General features: G+C 37.9%; 3 protein-coding genes across 4 annotated transcripts; 1 reads left to right on the forward strand and 2 right to left on the reverse strand.

The window, feature by feature from the left end:
• Positions 1 to 8,343: 8,343 nt before the first annotated feature.
• On the reverse strand, positions 8,344 to 9,243 carry LOC106086516 (BLOC-1-related complex subunit 8 homolog). Its single transcript, XM_013251216.2, has one exon. It carries the CDS (start codon positions 9,168 to 9,170, stop codon positions 8,598 to 8,600), a length of 573 nt encoding a protein of 190 aa, XP_013106670.1. The 5' UTR covers positions 9,171 to 9,243; the 3' UTR covers positions 8,344 to 8,597.
• Positions 9,244 to 9,942: 699 nt separating this feature from the next.
• On the forward strand, positions 9,943 to 12,256 carry LOC106086514 (nucleolar GTP-binding protein 2). The gene is made up of 2 exons (XM_013251214.2): positions 9,943 to 10,284; positions 10,348 to 12,256. The coding sequence occupies exons 1-2, from the start codon at positions 10,075 to 10,077 to the stop codon at positions 12,157 to 12,159; spliced, it is 2,022 nt and encodes a 673-aa protein (XP_013106668.2). The 5' UTR covers positions 9,943 to 10,074; the 3' UTR covers positions 12,160 to 12,256.
• Positions 12,186 to 13,406, reverse strand: LOC106086515 (PSME3-interacting protein). Of its 2 annotated transcripts, XM_059370069.1 has the most exons (5): positions 13,323 to 13,406; positions 13,151 to 13,252; positions 12,988 to 13,086; positions 12,774 to 12,934; positions 12,186 to 12,698 (listed from the first exon to the last, which is right to left on the reverse strand). In XM_059370069.1, the coding sequence occupies exons 2-5, from the start codon at positions 13,245 to 13,247 to the stop codon at positions 12,294 to 12,296; spliced, it is 762 nt and encodes a 253-aa protein (XP_059226052.1). In that variant the 5' UTR covers positions 13,248 to 13,252; positions 13,323 to 13,406; the 3' UTR covers positions 12,186 to 12,293. The 2 variants fall into 2 exon arrangements, with proteins under 2 accessions (XP_059226052.1, XP_013106669.2); XM_013251215.2 differs by lacking the exon at positions 13,323 to 13,406 and having other exon boundaries at positions 13,151 to 13,316.
• Positions 13,407 to 13,751: the final 345 nt, after the last annotated feature.

Here is a 13,751-nt window from a genome sequence, read left to right on the forward strand (position 1 = left end):
TTAGGCCCATAAAAGACGCATTTATCGTCCGATTTCGCCGAAATTTGGGACAGTGAGTTGTGTTAGGCTCTTCGACATCTTCAGTCCAGTTCGGTCCAGATTTCGATATATTGTAGCTCTCATATAGACCGATCTCTCGATTTAAGGTTTTGGGCCCATAAAAGGCGCAATTATTGTCCGATGTCACCGAAATTTGGGACAGTGAGTTGTGTTAAGGCCTTTGGCATCCGTCTTCAATTGGGCCCAGATCGGTCTATATTTGAATATAGCCCCCATATAGAGCGATCCGCCGATTTAAGGTGTAAGGCCCATAAAAGCTACATTCATTATCCGATTTTGCTGAAATGTGGGACAGTGAGTTGTGTTAGAGGCCACCGTAGCACAGAGGTTAGCATGTCCGCCTATGACGCTGAACACCTGGGTTCGAATCCTGGCGAGACCATCGGAAAAAAAGTTTTTAGCGGTGGTTTTCCCCTCCTAATGCTGGCAACATTTGTGAGGTACTATACCATGTAAAATTCTCTCCAAAGAGGTGTCGTACTGTGGCACGCCGTTCGCACTCGGCTATAAAAAGGAGCCCCCTTATCATTGAGCTTAAACTTGAATCTGACTGCACTCATTGATATGTGAGAAGTTTGCCCCTGTTCCTTAGTGGAATGTTCATGGGCAAAATTTGCATTTGCATTTTGAGTTGTGTTAGAGCCTTCGAAATCCCTCTTCAATTTGGCCCAGATCGGTTCAGTGTTGGATATAACGGTCATATAGACCGGTCTCTCGATTTATAGCTTTGGCCCCATAAAAGGCACATTTATAATCCGATTTCGCTGAAATTTGACACAGTGACTTATGTAAGGCCTTTCGACATCCATGTCCAATATGGTTCAGATCGGTCTATATTTGGATATAGCTACCAAAAAGACCAATATTTTGTTCTACAAAATTTAACAATGACTTGTAAAGGGTGATTTTTTTGAGGTTAGGATTTTCATGCATTAGTATTTGACAGATCACGTGGGATTTCAGACATGGTGTCACAGAGAAAGAAAATGTGTTCAAATTTTGACAAATTTTGTTCAGCGATGAGGCTCATTTCTGGTTGAATGGCTACGTAAATAAGCAAAATTGCCGCATTTGGAGTGAAGAGCAACCAGAAGCCGTTCAAGAACTGCCCATGCATCCCGAAAAATGCACTGTTTGGTGTGGTTTGTACGCTGGTGGAATCATTGGACCGTATTTTTTCAAAGATGCTGTTGGACGCAACGTTACGGTGAATGAACACATTTCGAACCGAACACTGATTTTGGTAATAAAATTCAATGATTTGCAAGCGTTGCTCGTTAGTAAGTCTATTCATGATGAAATGTCAAAGCATACTGAGCATCTTTCTCTTTGACACCATGTCTGAAATCCCACGTGATCTGTCAAATACTAATGCATGAAAATCCTAACCTCAAAAAAATCACCCTTTACTTATTAGACCACTCAATGTCTGTGTCGAATTTGGTCTATATTTCGAACTATATTTCGATATAGCTGCCATGGTTGCATAAATTATGCATTTTTCACCGGATTATGATGAAAGGTGGTTAACATATATACCCAAGGTGGTGGGTAACCAAAGTTCGGCCCGGCCGAACGTAACGCCTTTTTACTTGTTGCACTTCAGAACGTTTTATCATTGAATAAATATGTTGCGTTTTTCCTCTTTTAGTTTTGTCATTCAGATTGAATGATGACACCATATCAAAGCTTTAAGAGAATCTCAATTAGTTTTCATGACAATAAAAGGGGTTATAAATTGCCTTGGTGACTTTATTAGGTTTTACTTTTCATTTCATTGTCTTGTTTAATTGCTGGTAGTGTAGTGGGGAGCTTAAATCCCTTAATGTGTGTTATTGTGAGTCCGTGAAAATGTCGGAATTCATTTGAAATCAAAATCATAAATTAGGCAATTGGAAACATCCACAGTTCAAGAGATTAGTGTAATCTACTCCATTGGCATAAATTTTAAAGCGTGATGGCAATGCCCTAAAATATCTTAAAATCGTGTGTAAGTGTGAAAGTGCATGCGTGTGCGCTTGTTCGAGTATATAGACCAAAGCATAATCCGTATAAAAAGATCATAAAACATAAATTATCCACTTGAAAATGTCCTTGTTGCCATCATCTGTTGTACGGCGTACTGCTGCATTGGACAGTTTTAACAATTCAAGTGTGTGCGACCCTCCGTCCCGCAACAACAACATACATGTGGGCAAATCATTCACCCACCCATACCTACCTACATACATGAATGTGAGTAAGCAATCGTTGGAACAGTTTAAAATAGAAATCCTCGCAGAGTTCTCAAAAGGTATCAGCAAAAAAAGGTTGTACCCGTATTTCGTAGCAGAGATGTGCGGATAAATGTGCTCAACTCCAACGCTTCTGCTTTGTTTCGCTTTCGCTCATATCCTCCGATGCGAGTTCAGCATAAAAGTTACCCAACTTGAAATTATGACATTATGGTTAAAATGTTGTGTTGCGCTTCTGTTTTTTTTGTTTTAGTTTTGATTCTACGTACCCTACACTGCAGATAGGCCAGTGAGTTTTGTACAGACGTACTGTTCATATCTATACGGATTCATAATTGAGAGCAATGAATTCTGTTTAGGATTAACACGAAAAATGAAATCAACAAAATCACTTAATATAGAAGGAAATGTTGATAATGAAGAGATATTGTTCAACAGCTAAAGGGATTAGCTCAAATTTAAAATTCCCTCCATAGACCATAGACTATAGCTGATATTTCGTATGAGTAGTGAGTTGTATTTAACACTTGATACAAATGCCGTCCACTATCTACATAGTTTGATACACAGAAAAAAAAACTAAAAATCAATTTCAATTACGAAATTATTTGTTTCAAACAATTTTTTTATTGAAACTGCTACCATTGCAAAAACGATAACATAAATCACAAAAAATCGATTTCAATTAAAAAAATGATTGAAAATAAATGATCCCATTTTTTCAATTGAAATTTTTTTCAATAAATTTTTTAAAATTGCCATCAATTTATACAATTATGAATTTGGTTCAATTAAGAAATTTGTACATTCAATTAAAAATTTTGCTGAAATTGGTCCTATAATGGAATTTGTATTGTTGATTAACGATTTTGCAATTTGGATTGATGATAAGCTCAAACATTCAATTAAAATTTTTATTAACTCCATAAACCAATTATTTGAAAGTTGCCCTTTCTTTTAAGCAACATTTTTACTATTTTAATAAAACTAAATAATTGATATTTTTTAGATGCATAAAAAACTACTTATAGCGTATAAAACAGTAAATATATTACTTAGAAAAATAAATATCTCTTATTTAGTGGCCTCACTCTTCAAAAAAAAAAAAAAAGAAGAAATATTGTCGTTTCCATTAGAAGCCTCTCTTCATTGTCCGGGACTTGGTCTGTAAAGAGTATTATAAACAAGTGATGTTATATACATATTGTAAATTAATCGTACACTCATAGAAATTTGTTGGTAAAAACAGCAAAAATGTTTACTGAGACAGCAGAATTGAATTATTAAGCGTATCACAAATCCAAATTGTCTCAATAATTGTTAATCAATAATATAAATTCCTTTATAGATCCGATTTCAGAGAGTTTTTTAATTGAATGCACAAATTTCGTAATGGAACCTAGCTTTTTTATTTTCTCTGTGTAGATCAATGCAGAAGAAGCCGTTAAGCCATTAATATGCATTTTTTTATTATAAACAGGATAAGAATTACGTCTAGAAATTTAAAAGCTAATCAAAAGACTGTTTGCATGGGAGTTTTATCTTCATAGAGAGCATTTGACAAATTTTCGAACGGATAAACTATTGAACTAACAAGGACGAGAAATAAAATATACTTTAATTAAAACAAACCCACCTAGCTTTCATCGTAATACAGCGAAAAATGCAATATTAATGCAGCTATATCGAATTATGGCACGGGATAGCTGTGAGCACCACTCAAGCTGGAACATTGAGGTCCGATCTGTGTGGTGTTCATTGCTGTCACGAGAACCTTAGCTACGAGCTGCCGGGCGCGTCCACAGGTTGCGGACAGTGAAATGATCCATCCGGAGCAGCTGTATCTGCAGTCGCGGACAATCAGCGGTATCGAGCGGAGAGTCTCAGTGAGAGGTCGGGTGGCACTGAATGCCTACGATGCTCGATATGGCAAGGCGAGTTATTGGCGCCTTTAAATAACTAATGGCCACCCTGTTCCCGCGGCGATCGGTCCTTTGGAACGGAAGGAGCTTGTTCATCTACAGCTTGATGCGGATCGCCACCTCTACATGAAAATTTGATTACAACAACAACAACATGATCCCATTTGGACCAAACTCGACACGGTCGAGGGGTCTAGTAAAAATCACAGTTCAATACGGTAAAACAGAATATTGGTCTTAATGGCATCTCAATCCGATCTCAACACTATTCGGGAAGGATAAATAAGAGCCTAATACCACTTATTTAACCAAATTTCAAGTAAATACCATTTGGACCAAACTCGACACGGATGGACGTAAAATTCACTGTTCAATACGGTATAACAGAATATCAATCCGATCTCAACACTATTCGGAAAGGATAAATAAGAGCCTAAAACTACTCATTGTACCAAATTTCAGCTAAATCGGTTAGAACATTTTCTTTCTATTGGGCCAAAGACCTATATCGGGAGATCGGTATATATGGCAGCTATATCCAAATATAGACCAATCTGGATCGTATTGAACAGGAATGTCGAAAGGCATAACACAACTCACTTTCCCAAATGTCAGCGAATTCGGCCCAAGACCTTAAATCGGCACACCATTCCATATGGGAGCTATATCAAGATATATTCCGATAAAGCCCAGCTTCGAAATTAACCTGCCTATGAACAAAAAAGAATCTGTGCAAAGTTTCAGCTCAAAATCAATATTTTTAAAGACTGTAGCGTGATTTCAATGGACAGGCGGACGGACATGGCTAGATCGTCTAAGATTTTTACAACGATCAGGAATATGTATAGCATATAAAGTCGAAAATGGATATTTTAATGTGTTGCAGACGGAATGACAAAACGAATATGCCCCCATCCTTCGGTGGTGGGTATAAAAATGATTGAAGCAATTTTTTAATTGAAAATGATAAAAATTTCAAGCAATTCTTTAATTAGGAATTTTTTTCAGATTCAATTAAAAAAAAATAATGAATCGATTAATTTTTTTTTTGAAAACTTTATTATTTTCAATAACATTTTCAACGGATTTCGCTGTAATTTTAGTCGTTGTGTTACTGTGTGGTGTGAGAGAAATCACATTTTATGTTTTCCCACCCAGTTTTTAAGCCAAATAAACCTTTTTTCGAATTACATGCGCTTACATACATTAATAGTTTCGAACCAACTGTTTCTACTATTAAGTAATTGGTTATACTCATATAGTGTGTAGGGAATTCGTGTTTCAATGCAACCAAACTAAACACCAGTTTTTTTTTTTTTTTTTTGATTCAAATGGTGGTTTAGGAAGTACAGTTGGATATAAAAAAGAAAGACCATTACGATTCACCATCCCATATAAAAAAATAAACAGTTTGTAGGATAATGTATTGGCTGCAGTGTCATCGCACAGAACATTAAATGTTATCTATGACATTGGAAAATGCATAGTTTATGGGTCATTTGGTAAAAATCACGTAACTCTGAGAAACGTCTGTATTAAGCCATAGGACTAAATAATTGACTAGTTATAAGCTCCGAAATTGTTTACATATAAAACAAGTATGTATGGGGTTGCCCAAAAAGTAATTGCGGATTTTTTAAAAGAAAGTAAATGCATTTTTAATGAAACTTAGAATGAACTTTAATCAAATATACTTTTTTACACTTTTTTTTCTAAGCCAAGCTAAAAGTAGCAGCTGATTACTGACAGAAGAAAGAGTGCAATTACAGAGTCACAAGCTGTGAAAAAAATTTGTCAACGCCGACTATATGAAAAATCCGCAATTACTTTTTGGGCAACCCAATACATACATACTTATTTCTGTTTTAAATTCTAAATTTACGGTTTGAACAAAGTAGTTGCTATCCCGCCATGTTCCTATGTTCGAAATTCCTACCTTATGAATGTTTAAATGCATTTTTTAGCCAGACTTCTTTATATTTTTAAAGCAATCAGATCCCCAATAAGACATAAATCTTTGCAACTACCTTTCGTTCCGAACGCATGGGTTCACATCCTACCTAGAACGAGTATTAAAGACTCCCACAGCAGGTGTCAGTCTACAATGGAACTCGACTATAAAAAGAAAAGAGATTATCGTTAAGGTAAGTCTTTAATCTTGCGGTACTCATTGAGCTATTGTGCAGAAAATTATGGCTGATTATGTTTATCAATAAATAAAATCACCCACGGTTGCCAACTAATAAATAAGTTGGACAACCATTGGTTTGGCTTGGTACATAGTTATCCCTATAGGTACCGTATGCACCAACAAATGATCGCGAACGCACATAGACATATGCAAATGCAAATTTGGCCATGAACATTCCATTAAGGACCAGGGGCAAACTTCTCACATAGCAATGAATGCTGTTCGGTTCAAGTTTGAGCTCAATGATAAGGAGACTCCTTTTATAGCCGCGTCCTAACAGCGTCCCGCAGTGCGACACCTCTTTAATAAAATATATCAACAAAATAAGAAATAAATGTTACTTACTATTCGGAATACGATGCAATAAAAAAATATGTTAACGTGTGTTGTTGTTATATCCATATTTGTATGTGGAGGTAGGGATCCCGTCTAGCCCCATAAGTGAGCCATCTTGTTGCGATCCACAGGACCGATCGCCGCGGGATCGTTATGACTATAGGTTTTTTAAAGACGCCAATAACTCCCCTTGTCATATCATCATAGCATTATAGGGACTCAGTATATGAGGAAGAGCCGGTGCCACACTACCTCTCACTGAGACTCTCCACTCGATAACTCGAAGCTCAAAGTTCCAGTCTGTGTGATGCTTATAGTTATCCCTTGCCGGGATAAACTTTTGACATTTCCCAGTGCCATTAATTTGTATACTCAATTGTAATGCTAAATCAGTTATGGGAAAATTCACGCCCACTATTGCATAGTCCTACGCAGTTATCCCCGGCTGCACCGGATCTTGCTTAAATACTGATTGCCTATGATACTCGCTATGACTAGGCGAGTTATTGGCGCCTTTAAAAACCAATGGCTATCATGTTCCCGCGGCACGGGATAGCTGTGAGCACCACATAGGTTGGTGGCTGTGAGCACCACACTGTGTGGTGTTCATTGCTGTCACGAAAGCTTAGCTACGAGCTACCGAGCGCGTCCACAGGTTGCGGATAGTGGAAAGCTCCGTACGGAGTAGCTGCAACGACAGTCGCGGACAATCGGCTATATGGAGCGGAGAGTCTCAGTGAGAGGCCGGCGGCACCGGTTCTTGCACAAATACTGAGTGCTTATGATCGATGTGACAAGGCGGGCTATTTTAATAACCAATGGCCTTTAAATAACCAATGGTGAGCTTGTTCACCTACAGGAGCTTGACGAGGATCACCACCTCCACATGAACATGTGGTTACAACAACAAAAACGATCCTGCGGCGATCGGTTTTATGGACTGGAACGAACTTGCTTACCTATAGGAGCTTGACGAGGATCGATCTTACTGACCTATAGGATCTTGCCGAGGATCGCCACTTCCACATGAAAATGTACTTACACAACAACTGTATTCGTACACAAGAAAATACTCATGTATATGCTTATAAGCCCATAGGCTTGGAACAAATGTGCCAATTTGTTCGTGTGGCCACCACTGTACTAAATTCAATGAATTCTATTTTCTTGCTCAATTTTTGCAAATGTTCCAATGTGGCCAGATTTAAATGTTTCTCGACTTACAAACAACCATGACACATAGCTAAGCATTGTAGGAGACACGGTTATGGCGTCAATTTTCTTAGTTACATTATTCAAATATGATTATTTTTCATCCTATGGGCAATAGTAGCTTATTAAAGCGGGAGACTACAAAATGTCTTTCAAGGTGTAAGGCGGCTGCGCTCAAATCCCGCAAAAGAATATTTGAATATTTACAAGCGATCTAAACCCCTCAAATACTATTTCTTGTTGTTGATGCTGCAGCAGTGTTTTGTACACTGAGGCGGCGGCCCTTGCCGATGAAGAAATGCATCGGGTCAATCCGGTACGTACGTACAACCGGCTGCCATGGATTGCTTGTTACCACATTGCTTTCCAACAACGACTTAGAAATAGATCCAATCATCTTGATGCCACCAAATCCATTTGTAGACATGAGATCAGTTTATTTCCATTAAATCTCTTAGGTATAATAAAAAAAAACCATAGAATCGAAAAAAATGGTGAATATAAAAAAGAACGTCTTTCTAAAAAAAATCTATGTGTCACAAAATCATAAATACATTAAACAACACAAATGCCTTAATAACCTATGGAGAAAAACAAATATGTAGGTACATAAAATGGAAATTCTTAAAATGTAATTTAAAATCAATGTAAGGTGGTATGGGACCTTTGAAGTTCCCCCACACTGGTTGATGGCACACTACCAGATGATGTGTTCTCCCTGTTCGATGACATTATAGACTCCATACGATGGCTTGTCTCCCTCATTACTCCTGTTATATCGGTGAAATCCAAATCCAAAGTTAAGTGGGCCGAAAATCGTTTATACATAGAAGACTTTGTAGGTTCCTTGTCCATTTTATTTTTGACCTCTTCATAGCGAAGTTGCTGCTTCAGAAATATTGAATTTTTGACCATGTCTTGGATGTTTGCAAAAATTGCTCCCGATGATTCAATATCTTTCATCGACTTTACTGCATACTCCATATCGAAGCAATGTCCTTGTAAGTCTTTTTGCAGCTCAATTACTTCAATTCGCTTGTCCAGTATGGGCTGTATAACTTTTCTAACATGTTCTTGGATGCGAAAAAAAGCTAAGGATGGGTCATTGGCCACTATATGAATGTTCTCGGACAACTTCTCCGACGATTTTTTCACTTTAACATTTAGATCGTTGTTTTGGGATGGTGCTGTGTATTTATTATTATGTGGAGACATACTTGTAATTTTTTCCAATTAACAAAAATTAAGATAGTTCTAATGTTTTGTTTACGAAATAACATCCAGCTGGTCGATTTGTAATGAGATAAATCGATTATCGATTTCCAAGTAATCGTTTTAAATGTTGCCACTCAATGCAAAGTTGGTAGATACATTGTTCGAAAACGGATTTTAAATTAATTGAGTTGGTATAAATTTCGTTTCAATTAATTGCAAATGAAAATGCGAAAAGTATGTAGAGCGCACAATGAGTCGATTACTGGCTTAGGTGTGTGTCCATAGTTGCATGGGGCGGATTAATATCCGCACCCTCTTTTCAACCTAATGGCTGGTACTATGTTCATTTTTCACCAGTGAAAACACATGTTTTTCACGGTTACTTTTGATAAAAATCTCAACAATAACATCATACTTTTGTGAACATTTTTGTCGGCAGTATTTTGGTACGATTTTTGGTTTCGATGGTTCGTTTTCTTTATTTATTTGAAACAATAAATAGAATTGAGAAAACAATAAGTGCAGATAATAATAACGTGTTTTGTATGGAAACAAAACCATTTGATTGCTGTCAAATTTGGCACGCGAAACAATTAAAAACATCCGCGGTTACTCCGAAAGCAGAACGGAATACCAACCCATAAGAGCGGTATGCACAGAAACGGAAAATAAAAAAAGCAAAGATTTGATGTAGCGTGTAAACTCAGTTTTAACCACCGGCAACAGTTTTCGTAATCGATTTTTGACGATAGTCGTAATCGCTATTTTTCCATCCCTAGACCACGTTCGTAATTTTACGTTCTTTTATTTTGGAAGTTTTGTAGAGTGTTGTTTATTTTTGTTTATCCTATAGTAAATGCTACTGTTGAACTTCATAAGGTGACGCAAAATAAAATAGATCAACATGCCGAAAGTTCGAAGCACATCGGGTGCCCCCCGAAAACAGGGATTTAACAAGTCCAACCACTCTATGAATCCCGAGAGACCCAAGGCTGGATTAAAAGGAGTAGCCAATCCCAGAACAAAGGGAACAATAAAAAGGCTTCAGATGTACCGAAATTTCAAGGCAAAAAGAGATAGGACAGGAAAAATTATAGCACCTGCACCTTTCCAGGTAAGACAATCTTTGTTCTTATGTGAAAGTTGAAGAAGATTAAAAAGCAACTACTGTGTTTAGGGCCGTTTGCCTTCGGGCACCATGGCAAGAGTTGAGCCAACACCAAAGTGGTTCAGCAACTCTCGTGTCATATCACAATCCGCCCTGCAAAAATTCCAGGACGAAATTGGAAAGGCTGTAAAAGACCCATACCAAGTTATTATGAAGCCAAGTCAACTGCCTATTACTTTGTTGAACGAATCTGCTAAACATCAGAGAGTCCACTTGCTGGAAACGGAAAGCTTTGAAAGCGTATTCGGACCGAAAAAGCAAAGAAAACGTGTCAATATCAAAGTAAGGGATTTGGAGGATTTAAGCCGGAAAGTAGAGGAACAGGAACAAGAGTACGATGTCACGAAGGACGTTGACTTGGTACGTGAGGACACAGGTGATAAAGATGCCCAAAGAGATTGGATCTTTGCTGCTGGCCAGAGTAAACGAATCTGGAATGAGCTACATAAAGTAGTGGATGCGTCAGACGTATTGCTTCAAGTATTGGATGCGAGAGATCCTATGGGAACGCGATCAAAGTACATAGAAGAGTTCCTACGCAAGGAAAAACCCCACAAACATCTATTCTTTATTTTGAACAAAGTCGATTTAGTTCCCGTATGGGTTACTCAGCGTTGGGTAGCAATTCTAAGCTCCGAATATCCAACAATTGCCTTTCACGCCTCTTTACAACATCCCTTTGGTAAAGGTGCTCTTATAAATCTATTCCGACAATTGGGCAAGTTGCATTTGGACAAGAAACAAATCAGTGTAGGCTTCATAGGCTATCCCAATGTTGGAAAATCATCTGTTATAAATGCATTAAGGTCCAAAAAGGTTTGTAAAGTTGCGCCCATAGCAGGTGAGACAAAGGTGTGGCAATACATCACCTTGATGAAACGCATATTCCTCATCGATTGTCCAGGCGTTGTATATCCATCAGCTGAGACAGACACGGAAAAAGTTTTAAAAGGCGTCGTTAGAGTGGAATTGGTCACAAATCCAGAGGACTATGTTGATACAGTTTTACGGAGAGTGCGACCAGAATACATCAGGAAAACATATAAAATTGAACGGTGGTCTTCGCACATGGATTTCCTGGAACAAATAGCCAAGAAGAGCGGTAAATTGCTGAGAGGAGGAGAGCCTGACATTACAGTAACGGCACGAATGATACTGAACGATTTCCAAAGAGGCAAATTGCCGTACTATGTGGCGCCAGAAGGTTTCGAAACTCCGAAATCTCAAACTGGCCAAGACGTTGAAAAAGAAACAAATGATGCGAGTGAAAACCAAAATGATGACGACAAATCTGAAGCTCCCACATTCGTAAGTGAATCTGTGAAAAAAGCTCGGGAATTCAAACAGTTGCAAGACTTCCGCAAAATTAAAGTTGGTGTTACATTTGAACAAGACGACGTCAAAGAATTGGACAAAATCGACCTCGAGCTTTTGGAACAGCAAAAGGCCGAAAGAGCAGCACGAAAGAAGGCCCGTTTACTCAATCCAGCCGAGGATGAAGAATCCAGCGACGGCGCCAGCGACTTTTATTCAGAAGATGAGTACAATGAAGACTTGGAAAAGGTTGTTCACAAGAAGGCACCACCTAAACGAAAGAAAACGGTGGCAATTACATCCTCCGGAAAATTCCGAGTCGAAGAAGAAATAGAAGCATCCAGCGATGAATCAGATGCGGCCACAGCACCACCTGCCAAGAAGAAGTTGACAGCCAAGCAGAAACGTACCATTGAAAGACAACAAAAACGTAAAAAAGTCGGCAGTAATTTCTATGAAGTATCCAATGTTAAGAATCGAAACCGCAATAAGAAAGAAAAGAAATAGAAAGGTGGCATACGATACGCAAGACGTTTGTAGTTTTTTGACAGATTTATATCTTTGAATAAGTTTTACAAGCTGAAGAATAAAAAATATGTTATAATCTAACAACGCTTCGATTTAATTCTACGCAGATGAATTTAGTTCTCTCCGTTACTATGTTTTTTCTTTTCATTTTTGCGTCCCACTAGATCATAAGTACATTTGTCATTGCAGCCATTGGGTTCGTCCTCGCTGCCACTACTTATTTCCGAATCGCTAGACTCATTGTACGGACCTAACCCAGGCAAAATAGCAACGCATTTGAAGTGTCCCTTATCCAACGAATCTACGCTTATGGCGGCAAACTTTTTGTCGACTTTCGCTGCATGTGACTTTGGTTTTTCCTCGTTAGCTGTCTTTGGCAGTTTGCTTTCGTTCAATTCGGCTATGGATGGAGTTTCCCCGTTCTTCCGTTTTATGCCAATGCCTAACAGAGATTTCTGTGATGGTCTTGATGCGGATGTTTGGGCACGTGCTTTTGCTTTTAACTCATAATGCAGTTTCTGAAATTAAGTTGGAAATGCATAAGGCTTATGCTGTTAAAAGCAAAACAGTTGCGATGAGATGCAGGTAGTTACCTTATCTTCAGACTCTTCCTGAAGTGTTGTTACTCTCTCTCGAAACTCCTTTAGCTCTTTTTCTTCTTCAAGCATTTGTTGCTTTTCCAGGTCCATCTTATTTTTATCAACCAACTCTAGGAAGCTAACTTCATCGTCATCAAGTCCACGAATGAGATTTTCTGTAACAAAAGCCAACTATACGAAATCGTAAGCAAATATTTGAGATTTTTACTTAATTTGTGAGCCTCTTCGTATTCCAAATCCTTCTTCATTTTTTGCTCCTGCAAGCGATCGTATAGGGAACGGCTATCGTAGGTCTCTTCTGGGCGTTCTGTGAACGTAAATACAATATAAGGAAAAGGTAAAGTGCGCCTTGGGAAATAATTATTATTTACCTAGTGGTTGGTCAGCAGTGCGTACTTTCTCCCATTCCTCCTGGCGACGCTGGCGTGCTTCGGCCAATTCTGACTCAGTTATAAATCCCGAACTCATATTATCTTCAGATTAATTAAAAATCATCAAAAGTTTAACAAAAAGTTAGTATTTCACAAACAACAAAGATCAAACCTGCAGAAAATTAAGAAATACATAAACATCCAAATTTATATCGACATGATTAGTGTCGTCGTATCGTAACTCTCCAAAAGGCATCGTTTAGTAAAATATGTCGACAAAAAAATCGTTTGCACAAACGATTATTTTATTCTGCAATTTCTCGTCAAAAGAAATCGTTATCTATTTGTTCCTCTGGCAAAAAAAGAAAAACCCAAAGAGGAATCGACAAAAATAAACTAAATAAAATGTGCAGAATTATTGAGGGAAAGTGCTATCAATACGAATCTATTTGTTTAAAACTTTTGCGGACATGTTTTTTTCATATTAATGCTGAGTTTACATGGCACATCTGATGTATAATCATTGTAATAGTATTGGTGAAAACAAAGGTGTATTTGCCGCATGTACAGTCATGGCTAAAAAATCAAAATCATTTGATGT

This window comes from Stomoxys calcitrans, chromosome 5 (assembly GCF_963082655.1).
Source record: "Stomoxys calcitrans chromosome 5, idStoCalc2.1, whole genome shotgun sequence".
Classification (NCBI taxonomy): domain Eukaryota; kingdom Metazoa; phylum Arthropoda; class Insecta; order Diptera; family Muscidae; genus Stomoxys; species Stomoxys calcitrans.

Excerpts from the sequence above, each read along its gene's own strand:
- LOC106086516 (XM_013251216.2), bottom strand. The coding sequence starts at position 9,170 with ATGTCTCCACATAATAATAAATACACAGCACCATCCCAAAACAACGAT.
- LOC106086514 (XM_013251214.2), top strand. The coding sequence starts at position 10,075 with ATGCCGAAAGTTCGAAGCACATCGGGTGCCCCCCGAAAACAGGGATTT. Across the intron at positions 10,285-10,347 it reads TAGCACCTGCACCTTTCCAG|GGCCGTTTGCCTTCGGGCAC; the intron begins GTAAGACAATCT and ends TACTGTGTTTAG.
- LOC106086515 (XM_059370069.1), bottom strand. The coding sequence starts at position 13,247 with ATGAGTTCGGGATTTATAACTGAGTCAGAATTGGCCGAAGCACGCCAG. Across the intron at positions 12,935-12,987 it reads CGAAGAGGCTCACAAATTAA|AAAATCTCATTCGTGGACTT; the intron begins GTAAAAATCTCA and ends CTTTTGTTACAG. Across the intron at positions 12,699-12,773 it reads AGGAAGAGTCTGAAGATAAG|AAACTGCATTATGAGTTAAA; the intron begins GTAACTACCTGC and ends ACTTAATTTCAG.